Here is a 17,819-nt window from a genome sequence, read left to right as displayed (position 1 = left end):
ACAGTGTTTGTGTTGGCAGTGCTGCACTGTGGCACTGCTTCATGACAAGCTGCTTAAAAGGACACTAAATAATAGCACTTGATGAGGCTAGACTGGCAGAACTCTCAATTTCTCTCTACAATTGTCTGACAGAGAGAGACGGCTTATTAGCGCAGAAATTAAAGGTCAGCCTTCTGTTTTATAAATTCTGCATTTCGATTGTGGTGCTGGTAGCCTAAATGTGATGCTAATATATTTTGATCTAACATACTTTTTGTGCAGGAGCCGCTTCAGTACCTGTGACTAAGGTGTTATTCTGTCGAGCATGAGGGGCATGGGTTCTTATTCCTGGGATCCATTGTCAATTTCCAATGGGAAAACAGTGCAAAAGCTTTTGCATACCAAAAAAGGTGTCCATGAACATTAAAGAACCTGAGGTGGTCAAGATTATTCCAGTGCCCCACCACTCAAGCAGAAGCTCTTGAACCTTCATAAAACATGATTTATTATAACTAGTTTGTGTTGTTAGAGTCTATAAACGCTGCCAAGTTGAGTTTAGTTCATTCTCGAAGGCAGTGCTTTGTTTTCAAAACTTGTTGCTGAGCTAGTTGGTTCATGACTTAACGAAAGTTAACGGCGCTAAGCAGAAGAGGACGAAGTGAGACACAAATAACACATATGGGCACTAGCTTCCAACTGTTCATTCACCAGAAACCGCACAATTTTATACATGAAACTTAAGTGCGAACTAATCACTGTAGAAATAAACTAGCGAGAGGGATAAGAGCTACACTGCTCATAAGCCAGTGATCTGAACTGAATGATCAAAGCCGGTACATAGGAGCACGCGTGCATTACAGGCGCAATCCGAGCATCCAACCAAGTGAGGCAGCTGCTTGTTCTAATCTTGGCGGAGATTACAGGCTATAATTTATGAATTACATTTCTTTGTCACTTCATGCTAGTGACGGCATGCTAATGCACTTATTTCCTGCTCTTTTTATTAAGAAAGCCTCGATTACTTCCCTTTCAGTGTGGTTTTTTGCTTTCCTAAGAAAGGTCATTTTGTCCAGGAGTGGCACACAACCACAGCGCTTGCAGTGGTCTGCCAAGTGCCCACCCATGCTGCCGTTGACCGCCAACCAGTGCTCTTTTGCTCGATCGTTGAAGCATCATCCCGTTTCTCCAATATACACCTTGCTAACACAAAGGGAATATTGTAAACCACATCGCTAACACAATCGATGTAGCATGTGACATGCTTCTTGGAGCATGTAGCTGGCAGCTTATTTACCATCAAAGGGCAAATCTTGGTCAGTTTGCAGTTTATCTCTACTGCGATTACTTTACACTTAGGTTTCATGTATAAAATTGCATGGTTTCTCGTGAATAAACAGTTGGAAGTTGGCGTTTGTATATGTTGTTTGTGTCTCACTTCGTCCTTGTCTGCTTAGAACCGTAACCTTTGTTCTTAAGCTTTGTTTTAAGTAAGCCACTAACTATCTCTGACCCAACATAGCAACAACCTATGGTGCCATGTGCTGTTACAGAAAATTCAAGGTAATGGTACCACCTACCTTTCGCTATGACACTGACTTCTTTTGCTTAATGCGATTCTTAAAGCCTACACCTTCAGAAAAATTACTTTTTGGTATTTTACCAGCTGCCACACCATTAAAAATATACATATATTTACCCTCTGGTATTCTAGAAATGTAACCTACCAATGCAACTGAACTGATTGACCCAATTCTTCATCCCTTTAACATGCCATAGGACCAACATCTGGTGGCCCAAATAGCACCATGTTGCACTATTTAACAAAGACGGAAGGAAAGAATACCAACACAGCAGCCACTCCCACTTAAATTACTGTTGCAGCACAAATACATGCACTACAATAAAAATGACGAGCAAGAAGACATCATTAAGACACCCACCCAATTTAAAGGGCATCCATGGTAGAAAAATGGCAATAAAAACATGGACAAAAGGAAGAACACAGGACGAGTGCTTGTCCTGTCCTGCTGTCCACGTTTTTAGCACTGTTTTTCTACCATGGATGCATACCAACGAGCTCACCTTCAGAATCTTTCAAGTTAATGAGCATATTTATAGTGACACCAATTATATGGACACTCTAGGTACATTTTTGCCATCGCCACCGCCTAATGTTCTGTATAATGTTCAAGCGTGATAACATCGTGGGAGCGCTGTATGCTATGGGTGCGAGGGTGAGCCGAGAAGGAAGGTGGTTCTATCTCGTGTGCACAAGGGAGGAAGACAGGGAGGAAGTGTGCCACCCACAATTGCATGCAAGACAGCAGGGGGGTGTTCTACTCCACTGGCAGCCACATATGGCATGGCTGAGCGCAGCAGCATGGGCCCTATCTTAAAGCAATCTGTGGTGAGTACAGAGAAAAGGCACATCGAGAGCTGATGGCTTCATGTGCGCTTTGTTCTTGCCGCTTGGTTTGCATCGAAGTGAGAGGCAACACGGAGGGCAATTCGCTCACTGCTGCTGCTGCTCTTCCTCATGCCAGCATTCTGACAGCGAGAGTCCACGGTCATTGAGTGAGATGCTTTCATGTTTGCCTGAGTGCGTGTGACACCTTGCTTGTTAATTTAGTTAGTAAGCAAATGTTGGCCTGTTGAATACGGCGGATAAAACTACTATCCTTACTTCATATAGGTGTCTAATCAATTGCTATCGCAATCGATGTTTCACCTTTCGGGCAAAGCAGCAACATTTTTTTTATTTTAGTACATTTGTAAAATTAAGCAATTGAAGGCTAGCTCAAGCAATAAGTCAGACAAGCTGCGCTGGTTGTATAAATATTTTCTTCTTATGAAGGACTTTAACTGCAGTATGTGTACACATATATCTGTGCTGTCATACTGAGGTTTAGTTGAACATCAAACAGCTCTGAATTAACATGACGATGAAGCCCAGGACTGACCAGCTGATTGCCCACCCAACATTTGGGGAAGGGGGCCTGTCTATAAATGTTCTGTGAAAAGTGAGCATACAAACAACAGCATTTGTTACGTGCAATGAAGTATGTGTGACTACTGGTGTTCAAAAGTGAAAGCACTTAAAAGGCCCCTCACCAGGTTTGGTCACAGAAATGACAAAAGCTGTGCATGGATCAAGTGCCAATGAGTGTGTCTGCAAATTGCCAAACCACTGCATGACGTAAAAGCAGCTGAAATTTCAAAGTCTTGTACACCCTTCCTCGTGAGGAGGCCCCACATCCTGCCAGAGAATCAAGGCCACATGCACAAACGCCACTACATCTGATGTACTGCCTGCAACATCACTAATTTTGGCACATGACTTCAGTAAATCATCCAATACAGAACACTCAAAACTGCCACTATAAGTGTGCCATGCAGCAAGAGAGGAAGAGAAAGAAAAGGCTGGGCTTGTGATGTAAACGTGACGCAGTCCCTCAGCTCCAGTATAGGAGAAGGCAGGGAATAAATGTCACTTCCAGATGCTAGACGAGGTAGAGGGCGGGAGTCAAGGCTGGCAGTGAAGCTCACCTCCTGGCAGCATGATGAAGCAACATTTCAGTTTCTTCTACCTCCTCTAATAATAAACCAATTAAAATTTTTTTGCGGTAACGGTGCATACAGGGAGCTTTGCAACTTCCAGTGCATAATTTCTCATGGGGCTTGGTATGAAGGGCCCTTTAGCGCAGTTTTGTCGCAATCCTCGGAATGCTTCCATACACCAGCGCTATGCCTGGAGCAGCAATGTACACCTTACAAGACATGCCAACCCCCAGTTATTAAACCAGCTCTGAAATCAAGACTGTGTCTGTATGTTCTGTCCATCTGTCTTCATTGTGGTGTTCTGTATTCTGCTCATGTATCACCAATTAGTCAAGACATGCACAATACCAGCTCTACCAGTCATGCCAGCTGTACATACACGCTGGAAAATGCCGAACTAACCATTCCTGCTCATCCACTCTACCTAGCCAAATCAGATCATTTACCAATGATTTCTTTGTGTGCAGGTGCCAATCACGCAAGTGTTGCTGCTTATGGCTGACATGAACATCACTTTTACAGAATTTTCATTCTATATGGCTATACAATTTTATGTGAAGGTGATGGCTAACGAAGCACATATTTATGAACTCAATACACAGCCAGTGAAGCATCAAAATATAAGCAACACCTCCAAACAACTAGCATTTCATATAAACTCAACTTACAGGTCTACGAAGTTCATGACTGCCTATGACAGTGAACAGAATGATGGCCCTTCAAACCAGCCTTGGGAGGTTGGTACATTGAACTTTTGCCGAGCTCACAAAAAAAAAAAAATGTCAGAACAATATGAACACAATGCAGGGCTGCCAACAATATCCTTCATAATTTCTACTTTCAATGCTGCAGCAAAGCAGAGTGTATTGAAAGTTATATTGTACAGTTCAGTTCAATATGAGCTGCAACATGGTGCCTGTGGTAGAAACTGCTCCAAAACTGCACTGCCGTGCCGACATATGAAAAATTGGTTTAATAAATACCAGTAAGAGTGTTTACTTCTGAGATTCTTTGTATTCCTACACGACCGTGCATTCTTGGGGCTAATTCAGCCATGGGCACCATGTTGCAGCTCATATCGTATGCAACTGTACATTCTTAAAACAATATAAGGAAGCAAGCAACATGCACAAAATTCCCTTTCACGCAGTACAGAAATTGTAGTGCTATGCGAGGATGACAACCCAAATAAAAAATTCACTAACGATTACGATTACAGCGTACCCTGGAAGATAATGGAGCCCGTCATTTTCACCTTAACCATGCACATTCTTGACACTAACAACTTCTTTCACCCATCCCAACATGGCTTCCGTAAGGGTCTGTCATGCGAAATGCAACTTGCTATGTTCGCCCATGACTTACATGTTAACGTCGATGCTAACACCCAAATCGATTCTATTTTTTCTGGATTATACTAAAGAATTTGACAAGTTACTCCACCAACGCCTATTACTAAAGCTCTCCCAGCTGGAACTGCACCCCGACATCTTAAATTGGATTACTGAATTTCTCACTAACGGATCACAGTCAATGCATGTCAATAATTACACATCTGTGCCTCTCCCTATAACATCTGGCATCCCAGAAGGTAGTGTTCTAGGCCCCCTACTTTGTCTTATTTATATTAACGACTTTCCTCTTCATGTTTCCTCTCAAATCCGTATGTTCGCTGATGATTGTGTCATCTACCGCATAATTACTAACGACTCTGACCACAGTATTTTGACCTTAACCTTAATTATGGCCTAAATAGATGACCTTAACAAAGTGCAAGACTGGTGCAACAACTGGTTAATGACCCTTAACCCCAATAAATGTAATGTGCTTCGCTCGCCACCATCAGCCCTTGTACTCACCGTATAATATTACTAATACTATTTAACAAAATATGGACACACTTAAATACCTCGGCGTCACCCTCTCATACGAATTAGACTGGTCTGTTCATGTAACGCGCATTACTGCCTCCACTAGCCAAACAATAGGATTCCTAACATGCCATCTGTGTCATGCACCACATCACGTTAAACTACTAGCATTCGAGATGCTTGTACGTCCGAAACTTGAATACGCATCCCCATCTGGTCACCACATCAAACTTGCCTTATCAATGCACTCGACATAATTCAGAATCGGGTGGCAAGGTTCCTTCATTCTTCATATTCGTATAACACCAGTATATCACTACTAAAAGCACAGTCCACCTTAAACACGCTGTCATCCCGGTGTCACATTAATTCATTAATCCTTTTTCATAAGTTTTCTTACAGCTCGCTTTATCATGCACCATATGTGTTGCCCCACCCCCTCACCATTCCCTGCGTACAGGGCATTCCTAGCAAGTAACTCGTCCACGCAGCCACATTACAACCTTCTCTGCATCTTTCTTTTGCTGATCATCAACCGACTGGAACAGCCTGCCCCGTCACATTGCCGAAATCATCTGTTCATCGACGTTTGCTGATAAGCTTAATACTAATAATGTTCATTGAACTGATGTGGTCACTAATTAGAATAAGCAACATTTGTAAACCCCACCCCCTATGTAATACCCCCAGTGAGGGGTCTTTAAGTAAATAAAACTGAAGTGAAGATGCTCCTCAATGCGAAATTCGAACACAGCTGTATGCATTTTCATTTCGCGACCTATTGGCTGATGCAGACAATCTGTCTCGTGCAGTACATTGCAAACAGAGCGAAGAGTGACATGACTGCTTTGCTAGTCATGACGCATGGGCACGATTCACAGCATCCGCAGCAGACAGCCTCCGCTCACGCAGCGCTTTGTTTCCATACAGACGTAGCACGCTACTGGGCAGCCATCTTGTAGCCATCGTCGCTGCAAAGCCTGTTGTGCATGGCACTACACTTTTCTTCTCACGCTTTCCCACTTAAAAATTCCACTTAATTTCACTAAAATTTTGAGTGCTACCACCATAAAATGACAATGTTATTGAGGTCATCATCGTCAGCCTATCTATGTCCACTGCAGAATGAAGTCCTCTCCCAGCAACCTTCATTTCCCCTGTCTTGCACCAGCTGACTCCATCCTATGCCAGCGAATTTCTCAATTTCATCACACACCGTCATTCTCTGCCACCTATTGCGCTTCCCTTCTTTAGGCACACCCAATCAGTAACTCTAATAAACCCCTGGTTATGGGCCCTACGATTTACATGTCCTGCCCAACTACACGTATGCCGCTTAATATCAACTAGAATATTGGCTACCACTCTTTGCTCTCTAATCCACCACTGCTGTCTTCCTGTCTCTTAAAGTTAAACCTATCATTTTCTTTTTCTATCACTCACAGCAAAGTCCTTAGTTACTTCTCATGCTTTTTTGTTTAACTCCAAGTATCTGATCCATATGTTAGTACCAATGGAAAGCTATGACTGTATATTTACTTTTTAAAGGATGGCAGTAAGTTGCCAGTCATGAATTGGTAATCCCTACCATATGCGTTTCAACTTATTTTTATTCTTCTCTAAATTTCTTTATGATCAGGATACCCTGTGACTAATTGGCCTAGATAAACATACTCTTGCACAGATTATAAGGGCTGAGTTCCAATCTTGAATTGCCTTTCGCTTGCCAGGCTATTGAACATTGTCACAGTCTTCTGCATATTAATCTTCAGACCTACCTTACACTTTGTCAGCTAATGTCCTCAAATTCATCTCCATCATTGCTGAACAGGACAATGTCATCTGAAAACCACAGGTTGCTGAGATGCTCCTTCTTGATTGCGGTACATATTACAATAGTGTACTGGAAAATACAGTCAGGTTCCGTCTAGCAAAATCATGCTACAGGTTTATTCTCCATTATTTTGGGAAAAGAAAGAAAATTTATGCTACCATTTCTTCTTCTAACACAGAAAAAGATTCCATCTCACAGAAGTAAGCTCAGTGCAACATGAATTAAACAGTGCAAAGTGGCCACGGACGTCTTTCAATTTGGTTGTTACTAAACAGGAAATAGGTGAAAGATGCAATGATAGATGCAATGAAAGCTTTGGATGGCAAATCAGCCAATAATGGAGGTCTAAGCAGGCTCCACAAAGCCAGTATTTGAATCCTGACATACATGCAACACCACAAAGAAAGATTTCGCATGACTTACATTCAGGCGTGTGTGTCAGATCACACTTTTCAGAGAGGTTTACGATGCTGGTCTGCTAATAAAAGCAGCATGTACCACCCACACTGAACAGTGTAAACTGGTGAAAAATATATTCACTGAATACAGTGTTATCAGAGGTTCCACAAAAGATGTAACAAGAAGCTGGCAAACTAGCATGTTATCCTGCACAATCACAGTAAGAATGGCGCTATTTTAGAGTCCCTTTAAAACTATCAACACAAGAGCTGGCAAGCAATACGGCTGATTTCTCTTTAACTATCGCTATCCCACATTGCATATATGCAACAACAAATTCGTTTGTTCACAGCATACTCAAAGCCTTCACTTATGAGACACATAATTCAGGTTTAACATTTTGTGTGATTCACATTTTGACAGCATGGTTGGATGCAACACCTCAGCAGAAAAGACAACTGAAATATGGTGACATTCCCAATATTCAGTAGTGGCGGAGAACAGACAATTTCAATGATCTGTAAAATTAAATCACTGTACCCAATATACAAAACACTGCACATACCACTGAATGTGTTGAGCAAATGTGCTATATCCCCTATTTCTTGAATCCTAGATAATATTCCATTGAAACGAAATACCTCACTTTTCAAAAATTAACACAAAAAAAGCACAGAGATATTATTCCCATGATCTGCCTGTCCACCTAAAGTCGAACCTTGAATTGTTCAAGCAAACAAGTGCTCCCGTGGCATCGCCAGCAACACTTTCTTTAAAGGTGCCCTGAACCACAGCTTGAGCTTGGTGGGAAACACATACCAGAGGTAGAGCCCTAAGCACTCACATCAACCAAGCTCTGTAGTTACAAATGGTGCATGAAGCTAACAACTTGGAATGTAAAGACAGCTCCACCTCTTTTCAAATCCTTACCAACTTTAGAGCTGCCAACCTGCCGCCAGCTGGCAGAAGCCCAGGCAGCAGTCATTCCATCAGCATTTTAATATGTTAGCTTACATAGGGTACTTCAAGCCACTTTCTGGGATCCATCTATAAATCCATCCATCCATCTGTTCGTATCTGTTTTTCCGCCTACCTGTGTCACTGGGTCGTGTTCGAATGAGTAGCACATGGGGCTACTGTGCTGAGAGAAGAGGGTTAGAAACCAAAAGCTGGACCAACTTGGGTTACTGAGTATGTGCCTGTGTGTACATGTGTGCCTGTCTTCAACAAAGGTCTTTCACACCGACATGGGTCACTGTAGATGCGGGACTGGGTAGGCACCGCTGTTCAAAGAAACCCTTTGACGCCGACTTGGAGCACTGAGTATGTGCCAGTAGATGTGCGCCGCTCTTCAATGAACAGTCTTTGACACCAACTTGGGTAACTAGGTACCTGCCCTGGGAATGTGCCACTCTACAATGACGAAAAGGATCCCTTAAATTTATCCAATGCTGTGCGGAATCGAACCCACGTTACAAGGGATCCTCAAGGACAGCAACCCTACGCTTTAGCAGGCTGCACCACAAATTCACTGGGTATGTGCCACTTTTCAATTAACATCTTTCACGCCAATGGTTTAGCGAGCTGCGTCATGAATACAGTGGGTATGTGCCGATCTTCAATGAACCTCTCATCAACTTGGATCACTGAGTATTTGCAAGTGAGGGAACAATTCTCAGCGTGCCACGCTATTTGTCTCAGAGGCCATGCGCAAACTTGTCAGGAGTGCCACCCGATGGTGCAGCACGTCCAGAGCGAAGCATGAGAGAGGAGCCCGGTTGCAGCACTGACCGTTTCTCAGTATTCGCACGCACCGGCGTACCATGCATTTCGGAGGTAACGTGCAGGCTTCACAGCGGCGGCATTAGATGGCGCCGAGTGTTCTTAGGGGAACACAAAAGAGGAATCTCGTTGCAGTACATGCCTCACATATAACTCATTTCAATGGCGGTAACACATTGTTTAGCTATATTAATTCAAGCCTAAATGCATTACCATTGACAGTCCATCGTAAGATAGGTTCTGGAGAATTTTTTTTACCTCAAATTATGTGCATGCATATAATTTGTGGCCAAACCTTTTAGATCTGTCGGGTAACCACTACTTTGTTTTTACTGTGCAGCTTTTTCATGTGCACACCTTCGAAAGCCATTCCCCATCATAGCAAAGGGCAATTCTCAGTATTAGTGGAAGCGACACCCCCCATGTAGAATCCCCTCCCCCCTCCCCCAAGCTTTGCAGCTGGTTCTGCTTACAACGTCCTCTAGCAGAGTTACATTGAGTTACTACTTGGCACACCATGCAAAGAGGGAAAAGAAATATTGAGCATAGGTCCAATAGGTGGTTGTCTTGGACAAATTCCAAGATACTGAACAACACCTTTGTCAAACGTGGTTAAATCTAAACCACATATTTAGGCAGCCACTAACATACAATGTTACTGATTAATTAAAAAAAAATGTCAGACCAGCTCCTATATTGAAAAGTGAACTGAAGTTTATTTTCCTGATCTAAAAGGAAGGAGCCAGGGCAATATGCTGGCAAGCCTGAAGGGTCCATTTCATTCAGAACAATGCAAAAGTGCATACAACAGAGTAAATGACAATACACTGTAACAGCAAGTACAGGAAGTGCATACTGAGTTTAGGTCACACGTCATACATAGATACATAAAAAGTGGCACATACATTACAAGCAGTAACTGCTTGATATAAATACAACAGAAGAACAGAAATTGAAAGGCAAGAATCGACACATGAACTACATCATGTCTGCAAAGACCATAATGTCAACGAACATAATGAACTATAAAACTAAGTAACATCATGGGTCCCTTGGTTTGTCTGTTGGTTTCGTATGATTGCAACATTTCGGGCCCATCTGTTCCCTTTCTTGTGAATCACGGGCTGATAAAGCCCATTTTAACTCTCTTTAAAAGTGATTATAGAGAGAGAAAATTCAATACCATCCAAGAATCCGTCAAGAGCTCTAGTTACTTGATAATTTAGATTTTGTTTACTGTAGTTTGTTCTTGTAAAAGAACAGGTAATGTTTTAAAATGCAAAGGTTATCTTATGTTCATTATAGTAATGTTACAAATGTACAGGGTGTTTCACTTGGTCCAAACTTCAAAAATATATAAAAGCTACGTAGCTGGACAGGACCAAGGTAATGTTGTTTGCCGTCGCTTGGAGATATTCAGATTTTTTGCATACCCCCTAATTAATCAATTTCTCAATTATTATAATTAGATGAAAAGTGTCAATGAGAAAATTGCAGAGCCACACGAGAAACTCCTGAGACTGCTTTCTGTTGCTCAATACGTGCTACATAATAGTTTTTTTTTCAAGCGTGAAAGATGCCCGCAAATGCACGCAAAATTCCTTGAGCAGCCAGTCACACGGTAATTCGCACTATGCTAATACAGTACTTGAGGTGGCTCTTTGTAGAGTGACTGCAAATGTTTGCTTCGTGGAGTCAGTTCATTATTTATTATAGGCTATGGCATTCTGCTGCTGAGCACAAAGTCGAGGACACTGCCATGGAATTTGAATTCTGTTGGAGGTGGAGTGCAGATGCTCATGCACTCAGCAATGAGTGCATATAAAAGGGAATTGCAGAGCAAACCCAAAAAAAATTAATTTTTAGGTTTTAGTGCCATAAAATTATGCACAGCCTGAGGAGTAAGGCAGCGCAATTGCAAGCGTGGAAAAGCACTCTAAAACATTTATGAATGGCACTAAATGTTGCCTACTCCTCTATTTCAAAACCAACAAGGCTTGAATTTGCTACTTCACTTACCAGTTATGGCTATTGTATTTGTTTCTTTTATTAAATTACATGACTTGTGATGCAAAATATGTTATCGATCATGTGTTCGTTCGTTGTCACCGCAAATTTTCCAAGTAAGCGGGACCCCATTAATGAATACACAATCTTTTTAGACTGAACTTTCACATCGCGTTCAAGCTCCTCCAATTTATCTCCAAATATTAACTCAGAGATAACAAATATCATCAATTTGGAGCAATTTATCTCTAAAAATGCCGTAACAAGAGAATTCACAGCTAACAGAATTGGGTAACACCGGGCAGTCAGGTAATGCTGTGGCTGCCCATCAAGTCACAGGCACTATTACATAATTATGGACAACTATTTCACAGGTTCCAGCATCCTGCGAACTTTGCACCATAAAATTAGGCTCTAGCCTATAAGCTTAGACAATTAATAAGGTACTACTGTTTATTTTTACAGAATATTTCGTGGCTTAAAGAGTTATGTATACCAGTGTCACATGGGCACTTTTATTCACTAGTGGCAATGATTACTGCTGCATAGTCCAACAAACCAGATTGAGTTTGGTGACCTCTATCGCACCAGATGTCTATAAGCAAATCTAAAGCACATGACAAATTTGCCTAATATACAGTAAAAATGATGAGCAGACGTCAGATTTACAATCAACTGGGACCTGGTAGTGGAAATTCGCATTCAAAGGTGCTTGTGTGACACTGGCACTATTGACAAGTGTGGCTTAACAGTAGGACACATTTGTCTACTTGAAGTGGTTTATTTGTATATGTATATTACTTGCTTTCATTTAGCATTTTTATCAGTTGTCCTACTGAGATAAAATTAACAACAAACACCTGAAAAACAGTTTGTTAGATTCTTTTAAAAAAATTTTAATTATGGGGTTTTACGTGCCAAAACCACTTTCTGATTATGAGGCACGCCGTAGTGGGGGACTCCGGAAATTTCGACCACCTGGGGTTCTTTAACGTGCACCTAAATCTAAGCACATGGGTGTTTTCGCATTTCGCCCCCATCGAAATGCGGCCGCCGTGGCCGGAATTCGATCCCGTGACCTTGTGATCAGCAGCCCAATACCACAGCCATTGAGCAACCACGGCGGGTTGTTGGATTCTTTGTTTAGTACCATTAGTGCCTACTGTTACACATATGCAACATTTTGTATCTCTGATAGTAATGAATCAAGGATACAGAAAGCAATTTAAATGACTTAATATTCCTTAGTGTCTGTGCATGGCACTGGACAAAGGAAAGATATTTTTACCAAATGCGAAATATAGGATTAATTTCACAATGTTTAACTTGGGTTTAGGCTAGTTCAACCAAAGTGCTTAAGTGCACCCATGCTTTTCTATAGAGAAAAAGCTTATTTCAAACTTGAAATGAAATTGAAATGTAAAACCAGATAACTGAATCAGGAATGGATTTCTAGTAGCTAGGATATAGACACTATCGGTCACACCAAAAGTGCTCTCCATGCTCAAATAAGTGTGCAAAGGCTGGCAAGCCACCAACAATCACAAACCGTTTTTCAGGAATGGTGGTTTCACATGACTGCATGACAGTGTAGACATGGATGGCCCGGTTGAGCAGTTGCTGGACAAAATTGATACAGTTCTAGGCAAAGTCAGCATGAAAGAGCATGCTAGCACTGACAACGATGTAGAAATGAGGAAGCCACCAACAGATGATGACATGCCAAAAGCGGCGCTTCCATATGACAGCAGCTGCAGTCTGGAAGTTTCAATCAATCACAGGTGAAGTATCAACAGTGCTGTGTCTTGCCAGAAGGTACACATGTAGGCAATGCCAACCAAGCTCTATCATGCATAGTGATCTGGCAAGTCAGTTCGTACAGTGCACTTAAAATTCAGGTGGAGGCCACCACAAGGCATTACAAATACTTGTTTAATTTGAAGCAAGTTCCCTAAGTCGGCATACTCACTGACCAGTGCACTGGCTCATACTCGCTCCACATTTAATTCACAGGCGTGAGATAGAGCTTTAGTGAGTGACAAAGGGTGTGATTGTGTACATGAGTATGCATGAAAGTCAGTAACGGTGAGTTTGAGTGGACCCGAGTATGAACTTAAGTGAGCATCAACGATCATGAGTGGGCTTGAGTATGGATGAGTGAGTGCCGGTAAGTATGAATGAAAATAACTATGAATGCGAGCGATTGTTGGCTAGTATGAGTGGGCATGAGTACTGACGATTGTCAGTGCACATGAGCGTGAGTACAATGACAGCAAAAATACTGATGAGCGAGCATCCCCTGATACTGCCAACCTATGGGAACGTCCAAATGCATTCTTTATTTCGCGTTTCCGATAACTGAACCTAGTTTTCCGCGCCGCCGATGTCGAGTTAATGGAAGTCGACTGTTACATTACATTCACCACACTTCAAGTTAAGTTTAACCAAACCACAAAGACATTCATTTAGGGGTGCCAGAGCAGTAGCCAACGCACTTGCACTTTGACATTTACTGTTCGTACTACACTTCATATGTAATCTAATTAAGTACTCTTAACTACTAGGCACAGCGTTGAATTGATCGCAGCGCGAAAAAAAAAAAAGAAAAGCAGCAGCGATGACAGTGAACTGTGAAACGCCGCTTTCACTTTGCAGAAAGCCAATTGATTTAAAAAAGGTAACTACGGAAAGAATATGGTTTCTATCCCCAAACGTACAAAAGCCTCATCTATTATAGCAACAATTACATCTTGGGCTGAGCACTTCAGCATGACAACAACAAAAATATTAACGTTCACAAGCATACTATAAGGTACACTAACGTGCTTCATAGCACAAAAATAACAATAATACTCACAAAGCATATACTTCGTGCACCTTAGACATTATGGCACCATAGTACTGCTTTCCGTCTCATTTTTCAGAATTCACCTTAACCGACACAGACAGGACGGTCACAAATGTGCGGTAACGTCGACACAGCATGCGTGACATCCAACAAACATCTGTCACTGCGCTGTTCGGTAGGCGTCAGACCAATAATTTTTTTTTCTGCAAGACACTGATAGTAGCCACCCAGTTCGCTGTGTCAGAAGTCATGGAGTTATGTCAGCAGCACTCCAGCGCCACGACAGTAAGGCAGCTAAAAAGTACGGTGCATGTATAAGAATGACAAAATAATTAAGAAACAAAACAAGCGATTCAAAATTGTTAATTTCACATCTTTCGTTTAGATAATATGTTAAGTGGTCAGTACCGCAGCATGAGCTGGTGTATGTTGTAGCAGTTAGCGCTTATACTGCAATGCAGCAGGCAGCATAATATTATTTTGCGCATACTCTCCGATCTGGTAACTATAAACACCAGGCTAAAAGAAAGTTGTAAAATTGAATAACTTACAAGTTAAGGCAGTCGTACACACCTCCACCCGTGGCCGCCGCCATGACGGTGGCACATGGTTGGCAATGCTAAAAGCGCTAAAAGTCAGTTCTCCCGTGAGTTCTCCAGACACGGCGCTTAATATAAAGTACAACAGGCGTCAGGTTAACCAAAGAAACGCTCAACTTTCTTCGTACTTTATTTTCTTATCATTTTATAAGCGCGTTGGCGAAAGCTTTGTAACGAGAGTGGGAAAAGTTCTAATTAAAATCAATAATGAATTCTTAAGAGGAAGCTTTAGCTCGGGCCCAACTCCAACGCGACCTATTCAAATACATGTAAAACGCAAAAACGTTTTTCTGAGATAACCCCTGGACCGATTTTAATGAAGTTTGTTGCATTTGAGAGGGAAAGTTCACCCTTCTAGCACTGCTTCTAGTGACTGTTGGAAGCCGAATTTCGATTTAGGTCCTGTATCTTGTTAAAAGAATTTTCAAAAATTCGAAAGTTCGAAAGAAATAGAAGAACGAAGTTTACAAATGCATATCTCTGCATCAAAAACAGATATCGCGGTTCTGTAAACGGCATTCATTAGATCATTGAAAGCGGACAAATTTCATATGTCATTTTATATCTTACGTGAATGTGTTACGTTGTTTACAAAGGTTCTGCAAAAGCTGTATTTACATATTACTAAATTTTTTTAGATTCATGTATAGCATATCAACTTTGTCCGCTTTAGATGTACTATTAGATGCAATTCAAATAATTCTATTATCATTTTTCGTGTTAGAGTTAAAGAGTTGTAAACTTGATAGTTTCTTTTTTTGAAAATTTGCGATATTTGTCAAATTTTAATAAAAAGTTAGGATCTAAATCGAAAATTCGAAACCAACAGTCACTAGATTTTAAGTTTTTCTTCTAAAAGCAACAAACCTCGTCAAATTTGGTGCAGTGGTTGCCGAGAAAAACGAATTCTCCTTTTACATGTATTTAGATAGGAGCACCCGATCTAAAGATTCCTCTGAAATGTCTTTTTAACTTTTTGCACGAGACTCTAGACATTGCTCTAGAATGCAAAGTGCAGATACCGTAGTGCAGATATAAAAATTCAGAAAAGTGTAACCTCATTATACTTGTCTCTGATCACTGACGACATAACAAAAGTTTGTTCTTTATTCTACACATGCACTCAATTACAACCGCTTGCCGCAACGATAATCGTCATCTGCCTTGTCCGCATGTACTTTCTGTAACGCGGCGAGCCCGATACTTTCCAGTAACGAACGGCAGGCGCGTTATTAACATCACATAGCATTCCCGACAGGAAAGTAGCGGGCGCGGCGTCTTCAAGAAAGGAAACGCAAGCAAGGCAGATGACGATTATCGTTGTGTGGCAGAGATACACCCCAAAGGGTGTAACTTTGCCTACACTCTAAAAACAGTCGCATCCTTTGGGGTGTATATTTGTCCGACAACGATAATCGTCATCTGTCTTGCCCGCTTTTCCTTTCTTTAACGCTGCGAGCCCGGTACTTCCCAGTCACGAACGGCATGCGCGTTATCAGCGTGAAGCAGCATTCTCGACAGGAAAGTAGCGAGCGCCGAGTTTTGAAGAAATTAAGGAAACGCAAGCAAGGCAGATGACGATTATCGTTTTGGGACAAATATACACCCCAAAGGGTGCAAACTGTTTTTAGAGTGTACACACTCTTGAAACGGTTGCACCCTTTGGGGTGTATATTTGTCCCACACTCTTAGAAAAATTTACACCCTTTGGGGCGTATCTTGTCCCACAACAATAATCGTCATCCGTGCTGCCCGCGTTTACTTTCTTTAACGCTGCGAGCCCGGTACCTTCCAATCACGAACGGCATATATATATGCGCCTTATCAGTGTGACGCAGCATTCTCGACAGGAAAGTAGCGAGGGCCGATTTCTCAGGAAAGGAAACGCAAGCAAGGCAGATGACGATTATTGTTGTGGGACAAATATACACCCCAAAGGGTGCAACCGTTTTAAGAGTGCACAACATAATCGTCATCTGCCCTGCTTGCGTTTCCTTTCCTGAAAACTCGGCGCTCGCTACTTTCCTGTCGAGAATGCTGCGTCACACTGATAACGCGCATCCATTCGTGACTGGAAAGTGCCGGGCTCGCAGCGTTAAAGGAAGGAAACGCGGGCAACACGGATGACGATTATTGTTGTGGGACAAGATACGCCCCAAAGGGTGTAAATTTTTCTAAGAGTGCACTCTAAAAATCTTTGCACCCTTTGGCGTGTATCTCTGCCACACAACAGTAATCGTCATCTGCCTTGCTCGCGTTTCCTTGAAAACGCCGCGCCCGCTACTTTCCTGTCGGGAATGTTATGTCATGCTGATAACGCGCATGCCGTTCGTTACTGGAAAGTACCGGGCTCGCAGCCTTAAAGAAAGGAAATGCGGACAACACAGATGACGATTATCGTTGTGTGGCACACTCTAAGAACATTTTACACCCTTTGGCGTACACTATAAAACAGTTTGCAACCTTTGGGGTGTATATTTGTCCCACAACAATAATCGTCATCTGCCTTGCTTGCGTTGCCTTTCTTGAAAACTCGGCGCTCGCTACTTTCCTGTCAAGAATGCTGCGTCACACTGATAACGCGCATGCCGTTCGTGACTGGGAAGTACCGGGCTCGCATCGTTAAAGAAAGGAAATGTGGGCAAGACAGATGACGATTATTGTTGTGGGACAAATATACACCCCAAAGGGCGCAACTGTTTTTAGAGTGTACCCCTTCTGCCATGGACACTCTACACTCTTAGAAAAATTTGCACCCTTTGGGGCGTATCTTGTCCCACAACAATAATTGTCATCCGTGTTGCCCGCGTTTCCTATCTTTAACGCTGCGAGCCCGGCACTTTCCAGTCACGAATGGATGCACGTACGTTATCAGTGTGACGCAGCATTCTCGACAGGAAAGTAGCGAGCGCCGAGTTTTCAGGAAAGGAAACGCAAGCAGG

At 42.1% G+C, this 17,819-nt stretch overlaps 1 protein-coding gene across 4 annotated transcripts in view; it reads right to left on the bottom strand.

Moving 5' to 3' along the window:
* The window catches only part of Sac1 (phosphatidylinositol-3-phosphatase SAC1), a 131,531-nt gene extending 116,596 nt beyond the window's left edge, over nucleotides 1–14,935 (bottom strand). For 2 of the 4 annotated variants that reach the window (XM_075672938.1, XM_075672915.1), the window contains exon 1: nucleotides 14,830–14,935. In XM_075672938.1, coding sequence (XP_075529053.1) covers nucleotides 14,830–14,873 — 44 coding nt within the window. In that variant the 5' untranslated portion in view covers nucleotides 14,874–14,935. Of the gene's footprint in view, nucleotides 1–12,979; nucleotides 13,051–14,287; nucleotides 14,479–14,829 lie in introns of those variants that run through there. The other 2 variants (XM_075672923.1, XM_075672932.1) reach the window with 2 other exon arrangements.
* Between the last annotated feature and the right edge of the window lie 2,884 nt (nucleotides 14,936–17,819).

Source organism: Dermacentor variabilis, chromosome 1, assembly GCF_050947875.1.
Source record: "Dermacentor variabilis isolate Ectoservices chromosome 1, ASM5094787v1, whole genome shotgun sequence".
Lineage (NCBI taxonomy): Eukaryota > Metazoa > Arthropoda > Arachnida > Ixodida > Ixodidae > Dermacentor > Dermacentor variabilis.
This window is presented reverse-complemented; position numbering and strand designations above follow the sequence as displayed.